At 40.1% G+C, this 23,757-nt stretch overlaps 1 protein-coding gene across 1 annotated transcript; it reads right to left on the bottom strand.

Annotated features, from left to right (window-relative positions):
* Window positions 1-3,900: 3,900 nt before the first annotated feature.
* On the bottom strand, window positions 3,901-23,469 carry LOC146004230 (uncharacterized). Its single transcript, XM_083142906.1, has 3 exons — window positions 23,142-23,469; window positions 9,860-10,018; window positions 3,901-4,117 (listed from the first exon to the last, which is right to left on the bottom strand). Exons 1-3 carry the CDS (start codon window positions 23,161-23,163, stop codon window positions 4,086-4,088), a joined length of 213 nt encoding a protein of 70 aa, XP_082999032.1. The 5' UTR covers window positions 23,164-23,469; the 3' UTR covers window positions 3,901-4,085.
* Window positions 23,470-23,757: the final 288 nt, after the last annotated feature.

Here is a 23,757-nt window from a genome sequence, read left to right as displayed (position 1 = left end):
CTTTCTCCCTCTCTCTCTTTCTTTCTCTCTCTCCCCCCTCTCTCTCTCTTGCCACAGAAAGAGAAAAGGAAAGCAGAACAGAGAAAAAGAAAGAAAGAATGAGTCTTTCTTTCTTTCTTTCGTTCAGCTTTCCTTTCTTTTCGTGAAAGAGGAGAGATCTCTCTCTCTCTCTCTCTCTCTCTCTCTCTCCTTTCCCCACTCTCTCTAGAAGAGAGAGAAAGATAAAAAATAGAGAGAGAATGGGGTGTGGTCTTTCTTCCTTTCCTCTCTCTCTCTCTTTCTCTCTCTCTCTCCCTCTCTCTCTCTCTCTCTCTCTCTCTCTCTCTCTCTCTCTCTCTCTATGCAGAGAGAAATGAAGTGGGGGACGGACACTTCGGAGGGAACCCCCTCTCTCTCTTCTTCTTCTTTCCTTCTTTCTCTCTTTCTGTTTCTCTTTCTCTTTCTCTCTCTCGTTCTCTTCCTCTTCTCCTTCTTTCTTCTCTCCTTTCTCTCTTTCGTAAAGAAGGAGAGAATGAGGAAAGTGAGAGAGGGTGAGGAAGACAGAGAGGAAGAAGGAAAGAGAGAGAAAGAGAGAAGAGAATGGGACAGGTAGAAAGATGTCCACATTCTCCCTCTCTCTGTCTGAGGAGAGGAAAGAAAGAAAATGTTTTGTTAAAAAATTGGACAGAGAAATAAATGATTTTCACTCTTCTTGAGCAGCTACATAAAATCCTATAGTCTCATTTTGTAGAGCAGAACGAGAGCTTTAAAATGGTATTGCAGCTCTAATATTTTCGAAGATAATGTAGCAAAACCCGTGAGAGAAACAGCAAATTTCAACAAAACCTATTCGGCAGAACCACAGTTCTCTATGCGGTCCGCGCTCATTATATACAGAAGGCGCAGAAAAAGAGAGCATTGAATAAAGGCATTTTATCAGCACCTTTTTGAAAGAATTTTCAGAACCTTTTTTTTCTTTCCTGACCTTAATTTTGCACCTTAAAATCCTTTCTCTGGTGATGAGTATTGCGTCAGAGAAAATCAAGCAAACTTCATACTTTTCAGACGACGACTCTTCCTGAATTTTCCGTTTTGAAGGTTTCCCCGTCTCCCTCATTTGTGTTGCAAATGCTGTAGAAAACTCGCAATCGACGTATTTTAAAACCACTCTCTACCCACACCAGAGCTGCTAACTGGCTTCTTTCTGATCGTAGCATAACGGCTGACGACATGGTTCACTTAGTCTCCGACAGAGTCCAGCACTTACCTTGGCCAGAATCTAGGTGCCTCATACTAAAATATGGAACTATCGCATATTAGGCACCATTCCTCCATACATATCCCGCCCCTTCCTTTCGAAAATCCTGGACACGGCACTGACCATGGGCGTCCGGAAGGGGGGCCACGGCCCCCCCCCCCTGGAAAATGAATGTGTACGTAAAAAGTATATATTTCACACCTAATTTGTTTTCAATCACAGTAATTTATGTTAATTATTATACATTCGTTGAAGAAACATGATAATTTCCGACTGAAATAGTGTTTTTTGAGAGGGCATCACTATTTTGGAGGAAAATATGTGTCCTTTGCCCCCCCTGTAAAAAAAATTACCTTGCTTGCCCCTCCCTGGAAAAAATCCTGCGGATGTCCATGGCACTGACTGGATATTTATGTGTGTTCGAGGCCCCGAATCGGGACGGAAAATATTCAGCAAATAAGTAGATTTTTATGCGAGAATCTCTCAAGATTTTCAAACACTGATCCATAGCCGTGCGCACGGGGGGGGGGGGGGCAATTACCCTCTAACCATGGGCGTCTGCAGAGTTTTTCCACGGAGGGGCAAGCAAGGTATTTTGTTCCAGACGGTAAACGAGGCATATTGTTATCTACGATAATAGTGTTGCTCCCTTAAAATCACCACTTGAATTTGAAATTGTCACGTTCCTGCATTCCCATTACAATAATTGATGTAAATTACTGTGATTGAAATCAAATTATGCATGTGAAATATGTACTTTTAGTTTGACATTCGCTTTCTAATGCCCTCACATTTCCGGACGTCCATGTATCTATATTATTATACTTTGACTTAGAAATTTAGTTAGAGAAATCTTATCGTCGTTATCAATTTCCCTGATTTACTACTATTTTTTAATCCACTAACTCATCTCTAACCAATATGGCGTCATCTCACATCGAGTACCCTAATCGACCAACCTGTATGTATCTACTTTCGTTATATTTACGCGGAGATCTGGCAACCTGGCCTTCGGTTGCCATGGCAAACGGTGCTGCCATCTGTTATCGAAAAATTACCACAAAATTGCCTTTAGTACGACACTCTTTTATAAAAATAACGCTATTGTAAAGAAAATTAAGTATTTTGAAGCCGATGAAAGTTCAAAGCAACCCCCAAGGGTGGAGTTACTGATATTGTGAGAATTAATAACCCCCAAGTATCAGTCCTCACTACATTTTTTCAAACAGTGGCAAACATTCTATGTACGTACACTGACAGGGGTAGGGGTAGCGCACGGTACACCTGTCTAGAGCAGTGTTCGTCAACCGCCGGGCCGCGGCGCGGTACCGGGTCCTATCGTCAATTATACCGGGCCGCGAAAGGTTCTCCTGAACTTTGCACCTGGCAGCCCAAGCTGGCTACGACCTGGTAAGATGACCTTTCGTTCCGGATTCACCAGCGATATGAGGAAATTCTTTCTCGCCAATGCTGATGAGAAATCAAAGCCGCTGAGAGGGTGCAAATTGCAAATTTGAATTTTAACGTTTTGCCAAATAAATTTAATGATATTGGCCAGAGTAAACTGAAAGATTCCATTAGATCCAGTTTTTGTCAACTAAGTTAAACCAAATTTTATATTTGTCAACATACCTAGACATAAACGAATTAATACTCTGTGATTATGCCATACTTTATGTATTAATATTACGTTTTAAGGGTACATATTGATTTATGTATAAATTGAAAAAACAAAACAGAAAGCTATTTAAGAGCAAAAATATTGGGATCGAAGCACTGGTCTAGAGAGAAGGTGGTCAGCTGGTATTGAACATGTATGTCAACATCGTGTGAAAACATGAAGTGTCATACATGCATGCATGCATTCATACATACGTACGAACGCATGTTTTCCAAGATGTTCAATTATACAGTACTACATAAATATTAAAGTCCATATTCGTAGTTTTGTTTACTTATAGCATGATGATTACAGATTTGATCACCCTGATATAGAGAATAGAATTACTGTACTGCAACCAGTGATGTACCGTAGACTATAAGTTTACGTCTACATGCGTTGTCTACACGTAATCTACGCGTAGATTACATTGGGTTGTAGTTTACATAGACTACGTAGACAATCTCAAGTGCATTAAAATTAATTTTAAAGGGTTTCATGAAATGAAAGTGACATTTTCAACTATATTGGTTCCTAACGAAATGAAAAGAATCCTATTTACAACAAAATTTCTCTTCTCTTCTATCATCAACTATGCAAGAAGATAAATAGTATGCAAAAAACAACAACAGATGGCAGTCGTGAGCCAAGAGTGGTCTTTTCCCCATAAAACACTAGAATATTTCGTATATTAGGTTTCTTCCTAGACGAGAAATTTTTCGAATTGGAAGAAAGAGTATGAAAAGTTCTCTTCACACATCAGCAACTGATACGCAGTATAATTTTGTTTTACTTCCACGGCGCCCTTTGCTAATTTATCACCTTTTGCCATGTTGTTTACATAGATTCCGTAATCTACGTGTATAAAATAGTCTACGTGTAGAATGTAGACTATCGTTGTTTACGCGTAGACGCACATCACTGACTGCAACCACCCAAATATTTGACAGGGTACAATGTATCCTACGTCACTGATTGGGCAACCATTTGAAAACTATCACAGTATGTAATGAAATTACTTTATTGTAAGTACATGTAACAAGAAACTCAAAATTGCACTAAGACAAGATACATTTCAAGTCACTAAGGCAAAAACATTTAAATTGGTGTTTATCCAATACCATTTTGTTTGTATTAAGTAGATATTCCATCAGCGTTAGCATCATTGTCGCCCTTAATTCATGTATTCTAACAATTGCCTTGTTTCAAGAACGTGAACTCTGCAAAATACATGAAGATAGTATATTAGTACATGTCATTAAAATGTATATTATTTTCTATGTATGCTGATTTCTTCCCATGTAAACATATGTTACTCAAAATACAATATTGAGTTGGGAAAATTAGTATTTGACAATTTAAAAACTTGAACATAATCAAATTTATATTTCTTGTTTAAATTTGAGAATTACTGTCTGTTCCAGTTAAGTTGAAAATACTGCAATGTGTATTTGGCCAAACAAAATTCGATTCTAATAAAAGTACTCTTTATTTTGTAACTACTGTACTTAACTATAGATAAAACTATAGACTTGACTATTAAGTAGGTAGACAACATTGAAAGCAAACTACACAAAGATTGACTTGAATGCCGGAAATTCTTAACAGATGTGATTTTCTTCAGAATTTTAATATCACAGCAGATGTTCGAAAGGGGAGACATTTTCCAAAAAGTATTTTCTGACTCAGGATAAAGATGCAGTGACATCTTAACTCTAGTTTTTTTATTCTTTCAATACTCAACTGAGAAATTTTAGTTATAGTTTACGTTCGTAGTATATAATCTTCCCACCGTGGGCCTAGTCAGAAATGTTTGCAGGGGGCTTCAAGCCATTGATAAATGTTCCACAGTAGAAATAGTAACATTATTATTAATAATAATATTCATTTTTATATTACCTGTGGAGCTCCCCCACAAAAATTTCTGGCGACGAGAATGCTTGGGATATCTATCTGTAACCAACTTGTGTTCATTTTATATGAATGAATGAATTAAATAAAATCCTTGGACGCGTCGGCACATATGCACCCTTCAATGCATGCGGGGAAATATCCCCTTATCTAAAATCCGTACCTAAGAGATACAAAAGGGGGTAAATGCCCCTTGAGAAGGAAAAAAGTGCAAGGTTGGAAAGGGGCATGCGCAGGACAATACAACACATTGAAAAGGTAAGGATACACTAAAACAGTACATTGTGTAGGGTTGAGCCGATACTGATATATTGGTATCGGAAAGTAACTTTCGGATTTTTTTTACCGATACTGACCGATACTCTTCCGGAGATTTGAACGTTTGCGAGGTCCGGAAAAATGCCTCGCAACACTTACAGTCTAATTATCCTGGAAGTTATGCAAAATTCTAAGTTTCCATAAATTTTGTACAGCCGCGGACACTTCTGTGTTGTAATAATTCCAGTGAAAATCAATGGGATTGTTACAACCTAGAAGTGGCCGTGACTGTACCAATATTTCGTGAAGCAGGACCGGATTTTGATGACATTTCATCTTTTAACTGGTGCAACGTAGACATTACTAACTAGTACAGAAATCCTGAACACCCTCCTCAGGTTGAAGAAATGTAATTTTTTGGTCAATTTTTTTTTACTATTTTTAAGTCATTTTTTAAAATTTTGCGTCATTTTTAGGTAATTTTTTAAACTTTGCGTCATTTTCAGGTCATTTGCAGATTGAGTCTTGTACGAATTTTTGGGTAATTTTTCAAAGATTTTAGGTCATTTTACAGGATTTTTGTTGTCATTTTAAAGGTCATTTTTCAAAGATTTTTACGTCATCAAAATCCGTGCCCCTGTCAGATTACATAACAGATATTCTTGTATCATCATGTAATTTTTTAACGTTTTTAAGCAAAACTTTGGTAATTGGATGTTTATAATTGTAGTGGAATGCTCACTCACTAATATTTAATCAATATGCTGAGCGAAATTTTAATTACTATAATTTTCAAGCTTCGGTTTCGGTATGGAAATCGGTTCAAAGTGGTGTCTGCTCATCCCTAATTAAACTGGAATACATATACAGGGTGTTTCTAAAGGTCGTTTACAACGCTTGGGAGGTGATTCCTCACACGAAAACAAGCAAAAAGTCTAAGTTCCATTTTTACGACTGAGGCTTCGTTTCCGAGATAGGAGCCCCGCAAAAGGTGACAAAGTGAACGTCACACCTAACTGGGACGAATAATATAACAGATAGAGAGGCGGTTCCAAGGGAATCATAAAGGAATCGTATGTGCTCAGTCCGGAAGTCACTATAAAAAGTTCACTGCACGCATGCGCAATGGAGTCCTTAAAGGAATTGGGGATTTCCAGCAAGAACAATGCATGGAAAAGGTATGTAACACAGCAAGAAGGACCGTGACAATGAGAAATGCATTCAAGACAACACATCCCGACCTCAAACATCAAAACATGAGCACCGAACACAAAATCCGAAAAGTTGAGTACGGTTGCATACCCCAGTTACACGCGAGGAATGAACGAATCATGTCATGTGGCATACGAGAGACACATTACTCCACCAGGAGGAGGGAAAGAAAAACACAATATCAGATGATTGCGACAACGTGTATTTTTACACGCGACAACTACGTAATATCCCCCCCCCCACACACACACAACAAACAACAAATGCTACAATATCTTACGCACAGACAGTCCGTGTCACTGTACACCAACTGAAGATGTCACTTTCACCACACAAAGGGGGTGGGGAGCAATACCAAGAGTGTTCTCACTGAGATTTGCCGAGGGCAATAATCACAGACGGTTTTCAAAATGTCTGCCGTTTACTTCTACGCAGAGATGACAGCGACGAATCAAGGAATATCGAGTACGAGCAAACAAGCCAGGTGTATCTGCTACCGTTGCGGCGGCGACGTTGATGCGAGCAACGAGGTCCTCAGCTGATGTGACAGGTGTGTCGTATACGAGGGTTTTCATTTCTCCCCAGAAGAAAAAATCGAGTTGAGATCTGGCGACCTCGGTGGCCAAGGCACAGGCTCATCCCTACCAATGAACCTATTGCGAAACACGTCATGCAGGAAATGTCGTACATTACAATCGAAATGAGCTGGTGCACCATCGTGTTGGTACCACATTTCTTGCCGCAGTGCCAAAGGTACGGTCTCCAACAGTTCAGGCAGAACCTCACTAAGAAATGCATGATACGTGCGACCATTCAGGCGAACAGGGAGAATGTATGGTCCAATTAAATTATCATGTACTATCCCGCACCACACATTCACTGAAAACCTGTGGTGGTGATGGGCCACAAAAAGTGCATGTGGGTTGTCAAAGTCCCATACATGACTGTTTCTACTATTGAAGACATCCATCCTGGTGAAAATGGCTTCATCTGTCCACAATACGTTTGCCCCGAAGTGAGGGTTTGTGTCCAGCTGATGCAACAACCATTGGCAAAACTCCATACGAAGGCGAAAGTCACGAGGTAACAGTTCTTGTACTTTCTGCAGTTTAAAAGGGTGCATTCCTTCCTCTGACAACACTCGCCAAACATTCACATGAGACGTGTTTCGTGCCCGAGCGAGCACTCGCGTACTGGTGCCAGGATGTTCTGCGACCGCTATTAACACATCTTCTGCAAACTCATATGTACGTACACTTCGGGGTCTTCTAACTTCTTGCCGCGGTGGTAACACTGACCCTGTTTCACGCAGTCGACTGTCCACCTCCTGAAAGAAGGTGTGAGACGGTAAACGTCTATGTGGAAAGCGTTCTCCATAAAGACGCCTTGCCTCACGGCTATTACCACGTGCCTCCCCATACATGAGATGCATGTCTGCTAGCTGCTGGGTCGTAAACGCAGCCATCTATGTAATAGGGAGCTGGAACTGCAAAGTATTGTTTTTGTTTAACACTGACACACTGCACAAATTGGCCGTATCACCGTACGAACACCACAGACCAATTGTTGCGATACTTGACTTGCCCACTCCACCACGTCAACTTCTTTCAATACAACATACTAGTACTCTTCAATGCGTATGACAACCTAGAGCGAACTGCTGATCATATCCCAGCACCTGCAACACGACTGGAACGACTGCCGGAGAGAACCAACCCTTCGAGCTCCTCTCGCGGGTACAGCAGTCATGAAGGTCAAACGCAGTGTTGCCAATCTCCGAATGCAGGATTTCCCTTTTACCAGTGTAAAATTTCCCTTTTTCGACCTAAATTTCCCTCGATTTTCAAAACACATCTGAAGCTGTATCTTTGTATTACTATACCTGTTAATCAGAACCGTATATAAGGGGGTTTAGTGGGTTCAAACCCACCATTGAATAAAATACTAGGAACTGATCATAGTTTCATAATATAATTATCCTAAAATAAACATTTGAATATTAAAATAAAACACTAATGTATTGAAAAAATCACCAAACCAAAAAAAAAAAATCGTATGCGGCGCAATGATTGTCGGACTTTGAAACCCACCCATTGTCAAAGCTTAGCTAGGGGCCTGCTGTTAATATTTTTCTTTTGACGCCTGTTTTGCCTGAGGAACAAACTTTATTATTATTATTATTAAATATTTATGAAAATCATAAAAGTGTGAAGTAATGGGCAGCCACTCAATACGAAATTTTTTTGCACATGTTTCCCAGATATCTTTTCATCCGCAGATAAATCCCCACGACGTTTTCTAACCTTTTTGGGAGATGCAGGTAGCTTCCTATCAGTCACCTCTTCCATTCTCCTTGCAACAACACAGGACACACAAAGTCACACACACAGCCACTAAGAAACGTTCTGAAATGATGAATGGAACAAGGAAAGATGTTGAATATCGCGTCCCAAAATTCTTTCCAGGTGCAGCGCGGCTCGTGCCTTGAGGCCATTCTAGGAAACGCAACAATATAAGACTGACCGGTCAAGGTCATCTATAACAGGGAGAAGAAAGCTTGCTGAAAAGTGTCACTGTTGCTAACTATTCATTTGGAAAAAGTACACGCTGAAAAAAAAATATTTTCAAACTTTTTAAAAGAATGAAACGAAAACGTGAGTTTAAATTTCCCTGTTTTTTAGGTATTTTTCATTAAATTTCCCTTTTCCCTTTTCACCCTCAAATTTCCCTGTGCCGAGGAAAATTTCCCTGCTTTTGGCATCACTGGTCAAACGTAGACTAGGAGAGCCAGACTTGCCTGCGCAGCGCTTCCAAAACTGGTCTCTTTTACGTCACAATGATCGCGTGCGAACACTTTTGGTATTGCTCCCCACCCCCTTTGTGTGGTGAAAGTGACATCTTCAGTTGGTGTACAGTGACACGGACTGTCTGTGCATAAGACATTGTAGTATTTGTTGTTTGTTGTGTGTGTGGGGGGGGGGGATATTACGTAGTTGTCGCGTGTAAAAATTCACGTTGTCGCAATCATCTGATACTGTGTTTTTCTTTCCCTCCTCCTGGTGGAGTAATGTGTCTCTCGTATGCCACATGACATGATTCGTTCATTCCTCGCGTGTAACTGGGGTATGCAACCGTGCTCAACTTTTCGGATTTTGTGTTCGGTGCTCATGTTTTGATGTTTGAGGTCGGGATGTGTTGTCTTGAACGCATTTCTCATTGTCACGGTCCTTCTTGCTGCGTTACATACCTTTTCCATGCATTGTTCTTGCTGGAAATCCTCAATTCCTTTGAGGACTCCATTGCGCATGCGTGCAGTGAACTTTTCATAGTGACTTCCAGACTGAGCACATACGATTCCTTTATGATTCCCTTGGAACCGCCTCTCTATCTGTGATAGTATTCGTCCCAGTTAGGTGTGACGTTCACTTTGTCACCTTTTGCGAGGCTCCTATCTCGGAAACGAAGCCTCAGTCGTAAAAATGGAACTTAGACTTTTTGCTTGTTTTCGTGTGAGGAATCACCTCCCAAGCGTTGTAAACGACCTTTAGAAACACCCTGTATATTGTGTTATCGATACTCACGTGGTGGGCATTTTCTGGTGCATTCCAGTTCGCACTTGTTGGAGAAGACTTGAGTCCTCCTGTTGGCGTCGATTCCACACACTGGACTGTACTCGTACGTGCAGACGCAGGTGGGGCAGTTCTGTGCCAGGGCAACAGAGAACACCAACAGCAACAGAGCTGGAAAAGAACAAACACATGAAAATATGATCGCACGGTGCAAAATTTCTGGGATGGCAGAGACACGGGACGAGATTTGACCGTGCCTCCGTTTTTGTGTCGACTTGTAAATATCTCTTTCGTCTCGATTTATAAACAGACGTCTCGTCTCGTTACGGTCTCGCTCTCGAGAGGAAAATCTCGTTCAGAATTAATGAATAAATGAAAGAATATTTGTTTTCAGTCTACTTTATGAGCAGCAGAGCCCTCCCAGATGGCGCAGTGGGAACGTCGATGCCTTGTAATCAAGGGTTCCCGTTATAACGTTAAAGCTGGATTTTGCGTCGTTTCTAGCTTTCGTTCAGCGGAAAACAATTCCTTTTCAGGTTTTATTAATACTCTCAAGTTGCGTTTCCAATAAAAAAATAAATTTATTAAAGAATAACCTTTAGTAAACAATTATAAAATTTAAGGATTAAAGCGACACTTTGGATTGTATTGAAAAAACAAAATAAATTTCTGTAGCTACACACTCTTATAATAATTGAGTTCAAAATAATTACTGAATATTACTACATTTACTTATATAACCAACGGCTAGCCTGTTTTGAGATCTCTACCTTTGCTCTGAATAGCGCTTTTCCTTCACCCTTTTGTAACATCCACTTTAATCACTGAATACGAGAGCTCTCTTTATATCAAAGTAATCACTCTACTTTTTTGGACTTTTAACCACTGTTATTTTTTAAAGATACCTACGTTTCGGAGGCTGAATCTGCCTCCGAAACGTAAAAGTGCTCCCCTGTGCTTAGCACAACGCCATGAAGGCGTATAGGGGGTTTGAGGGTAACGCGCAACACTTTCTTGATCCGGTCGTGAGTGGGGGTGATGTGATCAGCATCACGCCCCTGACCGCCTTTACCCCCCAGGGTTTCCCCCAGGTACCCATGTTATTCGACGCTGGGTGGGCGCCGGGGCCGCTTCCATCGTTAGAAAAGTTCCACGATTTGAACCGGCCGGGGATCGAACCCGGGACCTTTAGCATGGTAGTCAGACGCGTTACCGACTGAGCCACCGCGGCCGGTATCTTTAAAAAATAACAGTGGTTAAAAGTCCAAAAAACTAGAATGAATAAACCACCACTGATTAGCTACAAACAAAGTAATCACGTTTCACTTTAGCACTAAGTTTTTCACTCCACTTTCCTTTCTGCAAGCTTGGATACAATTTGAAGAAAACTCTTGAACAGTTGACAAAATCTCTTTGACATGATCACGTCATCAGATCAGACCCATGCTTCTGGCAGGCACACGTTTCCATCTTCCTCACTGCTGCTTCCGGGCCGACCAACTTGGAACCAACTATTTTCGTGGATATCGAAAACTAACAACGGACAGTCACCGATTCAGAGTTTTGATCTCTTCTTAACGTGATCGCGAACTACCGTTCAGTCGACAAGACTACATTTTTCGACTTAACACGAAGAAAACTGCGCGGCCTTCCGAAAACTTCCCACGCTCGCTCACTACTGTTCTTAGCGCCAAAAAGTAACTGGCACTTCTGTTTCCCGCGAAACATAGTCCACTTTCAGGAGGGGTGTTTATAGTTCTTTACTTTAGTCTCTTCTGACAACTTAACAATCGGTCACACCGTGTTCGATACCCAGTGGATGTACAGGCAATGAAAGTGGGTCACAGATCCTAAAATGCTCATTTCCCCGTAAGGCGTTATGTGTATTGCATAACTCTACGTAGAAGTTGCCATTGAAAATTTGCTATTAATCTCTACTTATTTACAAGGGTATTTTTGTTAACCACCTGGCACGTGAGGTTCATATTCTCCCCACCACCCACAAGTTTCGCTACTGACCGTGGTGAGACCTAAAAACAGGCGTAAAGTAAATCAAATCAATGAACAATAACACATACATGAAAATGAAACTCGAAAGCATTACTTTTGAATTTGCAAGGGATAGAAATATCTAGTTTCTTATGTTAGTTTTCTCACCAAAGTTTTAACTCATCATTAAAAAGAAACAGATCCTGTCTTAGGAACGGCCAATTAATTCAATTAATTTTCTATCTTACGCAAACTGAGTCACGATCCTAATGTCTGTGTGTAGCGTCATAATGACCGAAACAATTAACTACGATAATTCCCCCAAGAGCTCGTGTACACTTCGCAACTTCTTATTTGACCGCCCTGAAAAATTTCAAAGTCCGGAATTCGTAAATTTGGCAGCATAGCGCTTCAGAGCCAACTAAGAGTAGCCAACTTTGCAACATTTCTTCTTCCTGAATGAAAACGCTCGTGAATTTTTTTTTCATTCTTTCACATTCCATAAAGTAAAGATACCCTAAAGCACTAATAAAATACATGAGTAGACAAAAAAATGTTAAGTAGAAATACGAATGTTGAAAATATTTCAAGATTCCTCGCTCTGAATTTGAAAAGAGGTAAATTTATGTGCATTTTGAAACACTGAACAAGTTCTCATCCACTTGGAAAGAATTGCCGTCACATTTGAATGCAAGGAGGCAAATTCATGATGATTTTATACGAAATTTTTATGAAAGATACCTTGCACAACACCAAACGATTCTGCAAAGTGTGTCTTTTCCTTGGTTATTGGCGAAAAATGGTTCGAAACTCCGGCACAAGGTTTCTTCAACTGAGATCAACGTGCTTTACTGAGGTTTTCGTTAGAAATCTCCTGGAGTAGTTGGTTAGATGACAACACTTTTCATTTTTTACTGTTTTCGTCAAGATCGAAACATCGTAGGTTCAAATCCCACCCCTTCCTGATTATGTTTTCTTTTTTATTTACCGAATACGAAGTGTTGTAATAACGTAATATAAGATTATATGATATTACTGTAAATATTTATGCGATGCATACTCAGTGGCGGCGATTGAGTTCCAAAACTGATGGGGCAAGGTGTCAAAACTGGGGGTTTCCCTTGGGAGATAAGGTTTAACATAGTGGGAGGGCAACTGTTCCTCTACCCCCCCCCCCCCCCGTCTAATCGTTGCCACTGTGCATGCCTCAAGTAATATTTCTACTAATGTTCTTAAACTTTCAGTGATTGGCAGGATGTAGGAAAAACTTATCCTTTCATTCAGCTGTCATAAGTTATGTTAACACATACGCGTATTTAAGAACTTATATGTCATTAATATCTGTTCTTAAACAGGATGTTGTAATCAAGGGGTCCCGGGCTCAACACCCGGTGGAGGCACGTTGCTTCGGATTCTAGTTTAAAATATAGATCCAGTACCGAATAGTCTGTCTGTGCAGCAAGTAGACTTAAAACAACAATAGAGAAACATATACAAATCAGCGGCGTATACTCTGGGTCATCTAGGTAATAGCAGATGAACCGGCTGTATTTCTTTTTTTTTAAAAAAAAAAAATTATATATATACACATTTCTTCCCAATTTTCTTCCAAACCAATTTCGATGCATACATTTCCTTGCTTCCAGCGCGCGAATACTTCCAATCGTTTGCCGCCGAATGTCCGGGAACCTTTCTCCAGCCGGTGGAATGTCTACAGGGAATCTCACCCTGACGTCATTCCTCCCGCTTCCCTTGCAACCCTTGGCGAGGAGGGAGGAGAAAGGAAAGAGGGGGAGGAAACATTGCTTTTCAGGCGCGGTGATTCCGTGCCCAGGGTAAGCTCCTTCTTGTGAGAGTCCACCGGTCGCACTCTCAACCTTCAGAGCCTCTCCATTCCCTCCGCTGAATAGGGAAAACATACCCGGTAGAGTGCGAAGAACAGGAAAACTGAATAACATGGGCAAACCAATTCTACGCTAATTTTCACTTTACATTTGCTTCTGTCTTGCTGATTTCTGTTACTTGAACATAAATTTATCAAAAGGGAAAAACTTAAATATTGAAGATGAAGCAAACTGAATTAAAATTCAAAGCTTAAGAAATTAAAGCACCTATTTGCTGACTCCCCCCAATCCTTGTATTTACAAAAATAGTGATTGTTTCTCCTCTCTAATCTTCAAAAGCAGCGAGAATACTTCTTTCACGGAACTGAATATTTTTTAAAGGGAAAGATATGAAAAATAAATTATATATATTAGTTAATTTAATTTGCTATATTCCGCCTGTTTAGATTAATAGTGATGAAGATGAACGAATTAAACATAAACGAAAAAAACACATCAGGCACGTAACCAGGTGGAGGACTCGGGGGGGCTGAAACCCCCCTCCCCGAAATCCTACAAATATCTAATTTAAAAAGTGTATAGTGATAATTAATTTTACTTCATTAGCAGGATTAAACACTTTGCATAATACGTTGTAATAATCTGAGATTCATCTTCAGGACTTCTAACCCCACTGTTTCAACTTTATGTGGCGGTTGCTAATAAGGGATGATCCCCATCCCGAAATAAAATTCTGGCTCTGACCTGCAATGATTCGAACTTTTAAAAACCTGTCATTTCGAGCTCGGAAAGGGATTTTTTTTTATCATTCATAGGGAATTTCTTTCTGAGCCAGGAGCACAACAACAGAAGTTTGGCGCGTGAAACTGAATGCGTGTAGTCGTTGGCTTCGTGTTTATTATTTATTAAGGTGTTAGTGTTTGTCGTGATAGTGCTGTGTTAAAGGGTAATGGATGTGATACAAGATTTGCTGGTGAAACCTTTTGGAACAAGATCTTTTCAGGAGAAGTTGCAAATTGTTAATACAGGTAGGCCAGTGTCATCGCTTGAACTTATTTCTACACACAAAGACAAAAATCGGGAATATGTGAGGCATATTCGCAAGCAAATTATGACAAAACACCATGGTTGACAGGAAGTATAAGTGTTAATAAGCTTTGCATTTTTTTTGGCCGTGCTTACTTTTCGGGGCTGAAAAGAATGTATGGACGCGTGGCTGATACTGTAATCTTTGCAACACTTGTGTCAAACATGAAAAATCCAAAAGTCACATAACTTCCTTTGTTAAGCTGCAATCTTTCGCAAAGACACGTATTGACGTGAACTGGACAAACAGCGTGCTTTGGATGTGGTACGGCACAAGTGATCGGGTCCTGGAGTAAGTTGAATTTTGCACTTAAATTAATATTGCGGGTTTTTATTTCACTAGTGCACGTCTTTCATTTTATATTTCACAGGTTGTTTTTTATAGCTTTATAATACTGTCTTGTTTTATTATTTGAAATTCTACACGTATAGTAAACTGCAATAACGAGAATTAATTGATTGTGATCGTAGCAATAAGACAAATATTCCGACACAATATTCCTAAATCCAATATGGAGCTTGACATAAATTGCACGGAAACTTTTGGAGTTTGAGGATCAAAAGGTCGGAGATTACCCACTCGTTAGAACCAGCATACACCACTGATACAAATAGAATGTTCTTTGCTTGGAAGTTACGAGTGAGTAGCGTAACCCGGTCATAAAAATCTTCTATAACGGCTGAGGGCTCGACGTGCTGACCCCACGTCACCTCATACCAGTTGAAGAACTCACACCTCTAGGTAGAATTGTGGGAAGGAGACTGGCAGTCGGGAGATAGGCCAAGGCCCTATATGCTCGTCAATACTCGTCAGAAATTCAATCAAATTCATTCAGCTGTGCGTCATAAGTTGTGTTAACACACATTATGAGTCAATAATAATAAGTTAAGAAATTGACAAGACGTTTCTGTACTGAAGGTAACTAGAGGTTGTTTTCTTGTAACGTCGTTACTGTGTCCAGCTCGGCATTGTGATTAAAATTACTCTATCTGCATGTTCGCTTTCCTCTTACATAAGTTTTCCTTTCGCGAAAACATCGTTCCATAGTTTCCAGTTTCTCAATATATTTTCTATGAAGTGTTGAATATAATTCTAGCCTGCTTTCCACAAGCTACACAACTTCTTCCTCTCTCTCTCTCTCTCTCTCTCTCTCTCTCTCTCTCTCTCTCTCTCTCTCACTCAGAGGTGCAATGTAACATAATTTAAGAAGGCCATTGTTGCACAAACGATAAACGAACATGTGTTAAATTCGGTAAGATCAGCAGGTAAGGGAAGCTCGATTTTAGCTGCAAATCAGTGCCTTCGTTACAGGAAAATCCCCAACAAAGCAAGGAAATAACTAATGAATGGTTATGCTTTAATATCTTTAGGGTTAAAAATAGGTGATCTAAATCTTTAAAAGAAAACCGTTTTCCAGATAGAATAGGTGTATGCATGAATAGAAAACAAAAATTAAGATATTGTATTAGCTGTGGAGTTCATTCTGTTGTAGCTTTGTGGCACATCCGGTAAAGGCACCCATTTCCAGTTCCACTTGTGTCTTTGATTAGGGTTCGAGCCTCACTTCATCTGGATATTTTTATTTATATTGAGGCCTGTAAGACAATAATATATGAAAGGTTCCAAATTATTTCTTACACGAGTGTATTTTTTTTTTAATTTGTTAGTCCTGAAAAGGACTGTTTGGGAAAATTGAACATTTATTTAATATCTTGTCCAGTAGCCACCTGCATCTATGACATGTCTCAGGCGTCGAGGAACGGATTGCACAAGATGTCGAATATACCTGTGCGAAGTGCACACTTCATTCCAGGCATTGTTGACGTGGTCAAATAGTTCATCACTTCTGCGAGGTGGTGGATCGGGCCAGCTTTCTTTCAAACATCGAACGACCTCGGCCCACATATTTTCAATTGGGTTGATGTCGCATCCCATGGGTGGCCAGTTAATTAGATGTATGTCGTTTCGTTCAGAAAACCAACGCTGAACGATGGCTGATGGAGGAGTGGTCTTGCTGGAAGTCAATATTTCCCTCGGGATACAAAGCTCGCACGCCAGGAACCATAACATGCTCCAAAATGTGCACATACTGTATCCCGTTGAGACGTCCTTCTATGCGGTGTAGGTCACCTCCGCCACCGAGAGATATCCAACCCCAGACAGGCACGCTCACGCGTCCACGCCGACGTGAGTTAGCAAAAAAATGGGGATCAAATCGTTGTCCTTGACGCCGGTAGACCAGAACCGGACCATCATTTGCAGTAGAAAATACTTTCTCGTCTGAGAAGATTACTCTATCCCAAATCCTATCAATATTTTCTTCAGCAAATGCTAGCCTATCAGTTCTGTGTGCATCCGTCAAGACCTCCTTCTTTGCTGCCCTTCGTGCCCGTAAACCAGAAGCAGCCAGCCTCCGCCGAACTGTCTGTGGGCAACCAGGAAAATCGGCCCTTGCCTTGAGTTGAGTGGCTGACTGGAATGGATTGGCTTCACACTCCGCTATCAGCCGATCGTCTTGCACTGGTGTCGAAACACGGCCCCAGCTCTCGCGTCTTTTCCGTGATGCCTCACCAGTTTCTTCGTATCGAGCCCACCACCTCCTTGCTGTCCGTGCTGGAACGCCATACTGCTCGCCAGCTAAACCAGGTGACAATCCAGCTCCCTCGATCAAACCGATCACTCTTTCTCTTGTGGATTTGTTGTAGTGCTCCAGTCTTCGCGAGGTTGAAGAAAGAAATGTTGCATGCCTCTGTTTAGAGCGTAGTTCAAAGGAAATAAGGTCTTTTATTGGTATAGTTAATCACGTGATGCTGCAGTTGGTTCAAAGACGACTTCCAATTACATTCAGCCATGAAAAGTTTCGTACGAATTCATACCAGAAAAGGATGTCAAGAATAATAAAATAAATTTAACCATTATTTACAATTACATTACTTTCATTTAACAAATAAATAAAGAATAATTATGACAAATGTGCTACAACGAGTGCTCTTTACATCCATGTGTAAAAGTATTTGGTATTACTAAACACGCACACACGTTCGGAACATCTGTAGCGTAGTTGTAACGTTTCAGACAAGCATACATCTTCTTACGTTCATCTTTTCTCTTTGAGGTATTGGTTCAAACCCGGCTCAGCTTTCACGTTTTTTTTTTATGTAATACTTAGTAAAGTTTTTGTCACAATTTTTTCGTCCACAAAAAAACAATAAAAACAATAATTAAACGATCTTCTCCCCAAAACAATAATTGCAACATCATATTTATTCACATAATAAATCTATTCCACTCATAAAATTGATTCCTTCGGGTCTTAATGCAACATCACCGAAACATTCAAGTTTCAATGTTCATGTTGGAAATTGAACAATAAACAGTTTTGGGGACACATTGCTTTATATAAAACCTCATGTTATTATAGAAATATACACAAGACGTCGAATGAAAGTATGCGTAAGGAATACTCTTGAAACTCTAGAGTTGTAATCATGCGATTTGTTTTTCATAGAGTAATCTGTTATATTCAAGGTTAATTATTTCAAATTTTTTGTATTCAGTAAATATCGTACTTCTGTGTTCACTTCAACAGAAAAGAAATTGAGCGGCTAGGATTTGAACCTGTGATCTTTCATTTTAGATAAAAAAAAAATACACGTCTTACCAACTGTTCTACAAGGAAATAGACAAAAAGTTTCCTAACATGGTTGCGGCAACAACCACCTGCCAGTGCTCCAAACATTTCTTTGCCACAGATTGTGGATAAGTTCCTCTCTACACAAATGCCCGGTATTTTGCAGTGTATTTTAGCTCAAATTTTGCCTAAACTCATGCGAACTTTGATGAAGAGGATTTACCGGGATATCAACGAGGTTATTTCTGGATAGGCTTCCGAGGTTTCGAGAGCTCTTTTATCTTCAGGGATTGAAGGGATGACGGATAACGTGCTTGTTACTGGCAAGCGTGGTCGTAACTGCGATTCCTCATGCTGCCGAATTTTATTTTCGGAAGGAGTATGGCATCGGACGTAAAATATATATATACTGTTCTTGGATGATCTCTCTGTGTATATCAGGAGGTGGCAGTAATGATGAAGCGTTTAGAATTTTCGGAAACCATTTCAATTATATTACTGAATCACGTGCCACGTGGAATGGCAGAATCAAGTAACGTATAAGCAAGTCTGAGGGTGGCTGTTTTGAATATTGCGAATTTGGTGGAAAGTTCGTTAGATATACTTTCTGTTGAAATAACAGTATTATTTTGTTGAAATTAGACAAGTATTTTGGATATAAAGCAGTGCCGAATTAATGATCATTCTCAAGTTTTGCATTTATTAGATGTCACGTAATATATAAATAGTTATTAGTAGATTTTTATCGCATCGGCCTCGGTCGCAAAAGGTATTTACTTACGTTTATTGGGGATTTATTATTAGATTTAGATGCATTGGAAGATCGAAGTGAGGGGAACAAGAACAGTCATTACTAAATAAACGACATCACATAACCAATCTTAGCGAATTGAATACATTAAACTCTCCCGTTCGTTACAAAAATTCAATACATCAATGTAGTGGATTATTTCCTATTATAATTGTGTGTGTTAGTATTTTGAAATAATTAATATTTTAGTTGTGGAGTGAAGAGCGTACACAATACTTATCTTAAATTCCATTACTTGATTGATGATTTGGTTTAATTTACTTCGCCTTTGTGACGTTTTTGGTTCATCGCGAAGATGAGAATGGGTGATGGGATGATGAAATTGATGAAGGAACACTTACAAAGAACACCCATGCCTGACCAGGATTCGAACCCAGGATTAAATACCATTACCTACAGCATCCTGAATGCATATATATTATATGTAAATTAGTCATAATGTGTGTTAACTCAGCTTATGACGAATAGCTAAAATACAAAAAGTTTTAACCTTAAATCCTGGCAAGCAACTGAATAAGCATTAACCTTCTTAGGGAGAAAATGTGCAGAAGAGACATCCCTTGAAGTGTGCATCGGATATTTTACAGTGTTGAAATATCAATTGTCTCTGTTTAGCACACACACACAAAAAAAAAAAAAAATAGTGGGTGGGATTTGAACCCGCGACCTTTCAAGTATGTTGAAAAATATGGATACCAGCGTCTAACCAACTGCTCTACGTTAACTTAATGACAACATTCCCTTACAAACACGTAGATGTTTATGATAAAATCGATCTTCCTGTGTTCCAGCATGTTTTCTCCACAAGTCGTGAAATAAATGATTTCTTTTAGATCTGTTCGATATTGTGCAGGGCATTGTAAATAAAATGTCGCATAAACTCCTCAGAAATTTGCCTCTTTCTACTCAAACTTGATGGCGATTTACTCCAGGTGGAGAAAACCCCTGTTCAGTGTTTCAAACCTATGTGATATCAAGTCGAGCACGCAGAATTGTTACAATTTCGCACGATTCTCATTCTTATTCTTATTTCAATTTACTATTTCAGTTTCAGTGTGTATTATATTAGCGATTGATAGTTTATAAGTTCATGGAATGTGCGAAATTGGAATCCTTTCACCGCAGCGTTTTTCGTCTAGTTGAATGACGAACTCAAAGTTGGCTACTCTCAGCTGGCGCTGAAGTGCAATGTTGCTAAGTTTACGATTTTCGGACTTAGAATTCTTTCGGGGCGGTCAAATAAGAAGTTGAGAAGTACAGTCAACCGCAAGGACAATGGTAGGCAAATTGTCCACCGCTATTATCATTACTTTTCTTTATTCTACATCCCGTCTTGTTTTAAGGAATGAAACTATGTTGGTTCCAAGCAGGCATTGTTCTCTGCTTAATGACGTCATTATTTCAATTCATTGTCATCACATTGTGTAATTCATACCGAATGAAAACGGTGGTGGACAATTTGCCTACTGTTTCTTTCGCCGTTGGGTGTACAATGGGATCCATGAGTATTACCGTGCAAATTGTCCATGACTATTTTCATTAATTTTTCTCTTACATCCTTTGTGTTCTTAAGCGATGGATTTTTATGTATGCTGGTGCAGAAGTTGTCAACAGCTTGTTTGGAGTTTTCTTTTAATTCTTAAAGCTGTTATTGCATCAAATAAAGTGCACGAACATGGTGATGGACATGCTCATGGTTCCCACTGTACAATTCAAAACAAAGAAGGGCGTTTTAAATTTGGCAGATAAGCACATCCTGGAGTGGGCAAAAAATAAGAATTATGATCCCGGGAACGGATGATGCATTGTTTGTTTGTTTTTTTTTTTTGTTTTTTTTTACACTTGTCTCTATATAATTGTAAATGGATAATTTTGCTTTTTTTCCCAAGAACCCGCAATTATGAAGTTATTTAGTCCACACAGCTCTCGAGCTCGCCCAGCCTTCTAAGATATGATGTAACCGAGCCTATAATATATTCTTGGTGTGAATGTAACAGAAGTGTGGTGCTGCACAGCACCTCTGTATGTGGCATGTATTTGTAGTACCTGGAGCTCAGCTTACGCTTATGTCAGGAACGTTTTTCTTCTCCTAAAATTCCAACTTTGAGAAAATGACATTAATATTCTAAATGCTGAAGAAGAAAAAAGATTTAATCCCACCTAAGGCATCCAGGAGAAACCGTGTGGAATGTGATATTCGCCCTTGTCTAGATGCCTGTGATAGAAAACATGTTTATGATGTCACGAAGCTATCGTAAATATTGAAAGAACTTAACATCCCAGAGGAAAATCATCCTGAATTCTATAGTTTTCCAGAATGTAGGGTAATTGTTTTTTTGATTTTGATATTCGTTATTTAGCGTCGATTTTCTGCCACTTTTGGCTAATCTGATAGCGATCATGAGGATGAGTGATGATATGGTGAAGTGAGGAAGGGATACTCTCAGGCTTGTCGTCGTAGAGCGCTGTTAACCACTCCGCTACGGAGGTTTCGAGAGAATTACAAGCAAGCTCTGTGAGAAAACACAGATTATTAATTAGAATTTTATATTTCTTCTTGTAGGAATGTAATTCTTGCATTGTAGAACGTTTCTTTTAATATGCTATTGTTTCAAGCAAGCAACAACGCCTTTTCTGAAGTAACGTTTCTGACTGAGCGACCTCTATCACCACAAAACGTATGTGATGGGGATAAACGTTTCCCTCAACCTACAACTACCATGCGAGAGACCCGGGACTTTTCAACCTGTTAAAGCTGCTCCGGCGCCCACCCAGCGTCGTATAAAGTGGGCACCTGGAGGAAACGCTGAGGGGTAAAGGCGGCCAGGGTCGTGGTGCTGATCACATCACCTCCAGCTCGGCCGAGATCAAGAAAGTGTGTGGCCCTAACCCCACACCCCCCTTCATGGCGTGGTGCAAAGCACAGGGGGGCACTTTACTTTTTGCTCAACCTACGACAACTTTTAACGTTAACTTCGCTTGTGAATAATACGTTCTAGCAAGTGGCGGTGATTGGGTCCAAAAACCGGGGGGTGGGGGCAAGGTGCCAAAACTAGGGGGGCAAGGACTGTCGAGGTGATACGGTAAAAAAAGGTACGTGGAGTTTTTAAATTTACTGCAGAATACAACAAAATTCTTCAGTTCTAGTATATTGCCCTTTGTAGACAAGATTTAACATAGTGGGGGGGGGGCAAAAGTGGCGAAAAGTGGGGGGCAACTGCACCCCTCGCTCCCCCAATCGCCGCCACTGATTCTAGCACTATAAATAGTATCCGATCGTGACTTTTGGCCTATGGTGTATCGTAAACATCACAGCTGTTTACCACACAACTTTCTACGTCGTCAATGTCTTTTGCGAATCACAAACTTTCCCAGCGTATAGAAACCATGGGCCGATCTCCGTGGCGGAGTGGTTAGCACAGCGCGCATAGACGTGAGGGGTTTCAGGTTCGAATCCCAGACTGGGCATGGTTGTTCTCTGCGACTTTCCCTTCACCAATTTCATCATATCGTCCTCCTGAATCCTCATCTTCGCGATTAGCCAAAAGTGGCCGAATAGCGAAGTAAAATAAATCAAATCAATCAATCATTAAAATAAATTTCGTTTAAGTGACCTTTGAAAGGTTTTATCAAATTCTCGAACGAGATCGAGTCTTTCAAAAGTAAGTTAGGATTTTTTTCACCTCCCCTTCGCACAACTTTACATATATATCTTAGAATAAAGCCGAGCCCGGTAGCGTAGTGGGTAGCACATTGCGCTATGACGCCAGGGGTCCCGGATCCTGGACATGGCTGTTTGTGAGTGTCCATTCATCAATTTCATCATATGATCACTCATCCCCATCTTCGAAAGTAGCCGAAAGTGGCACAAAAGTCAATAAGGCAAATCAATCAACATCTTAGAATAAGAAAAAATAAAACACGATACTCACCGAATGCAAAAAGCAGCTTCATGTTTTCCCTCTGTGATATCTTCACCTGGATGTACCTGGCAACAGTGAGTCCGTGAAACGTTGCTCCAGTCTTTAAATCGCCGTGCGAATATATCCTGTCTCGCCTTCAGCGAACTCGAGAATAAAAGGTGTTCTTTTTCTTCGTGAATTTTTTTGTGAATGACGTAACGAGGTAGGTAGGTCTTCCTCGTAACCACACTGTGTCCTTAAACTTGTCTCCCACGTGGGGTCAAGCAAAACCGGAAGGACAACCGAGCAGCCGAGTGCAACAATTAGGTTTGCTAATTTTCCTTGTAGTGGCTCAGTGGTTCGCTTGCTCTTGAATACGCTTAAACTTGAAGTGTGGTTAACTAACAATACAGCATTGTTGCTACTGTCAATTCCTTCAGGTTTACGACGATCTTCCGTTACGAAGCATTTCTTCTTGAAGAGAGGAAAATTCCCACATCGTCTGCATACAGGATAACCACAAATTTTTATACTAAATTAGCTACACTCTCCTTACTTTCTTGTAAGCAACTGGGTGTAATTTAAAATATGATCTAGATTTTGTGGCGACTTTATTGTGGCGGATGTGTCTGAGTTCGATAGTTGA

The sequence above is a fragment of the Lepisma saccharinum genome, chromosome 21 (assembly GCF_977018435.1).
Source record: "Lepisma saccharinum chromosome 21, izLepSacc3.1, whole genome shotgun sequence".
Taxonomy (NCBI): Eukaryota; Metazoa; Arthropoda; class Insecta; order Zygentoma; family Lepismatidae; genus Lepisma; species Lepisma saccharinum.
This window is presented reverse-complemented; position numbering and strand designations above follow the sequence as displayed.

Bases quoted from the DNA above. Each gene is read 5' to 3' on its own strand.
- LOC146004230 (XM_083142906.1), bottom strand. From the start codon at position 23,163: ATGAAGCTGCTTTTTGCATTCG. The intron at 10,019-23,141 runs GTGAGTATCGTG...GTTCTTTTCCAG, and splicing joins GAAGCTGCTTTTTGCATTCG to CTCTGTTGCTGTTGGTGTTC. The intron at 4,118-9,859 runs GTGAGTATCGAT...TGTATTTTGCAG, and splicing joins CACCAGAAAATGCCCACCAC to AGTTCACGTTCTTGAAACAA.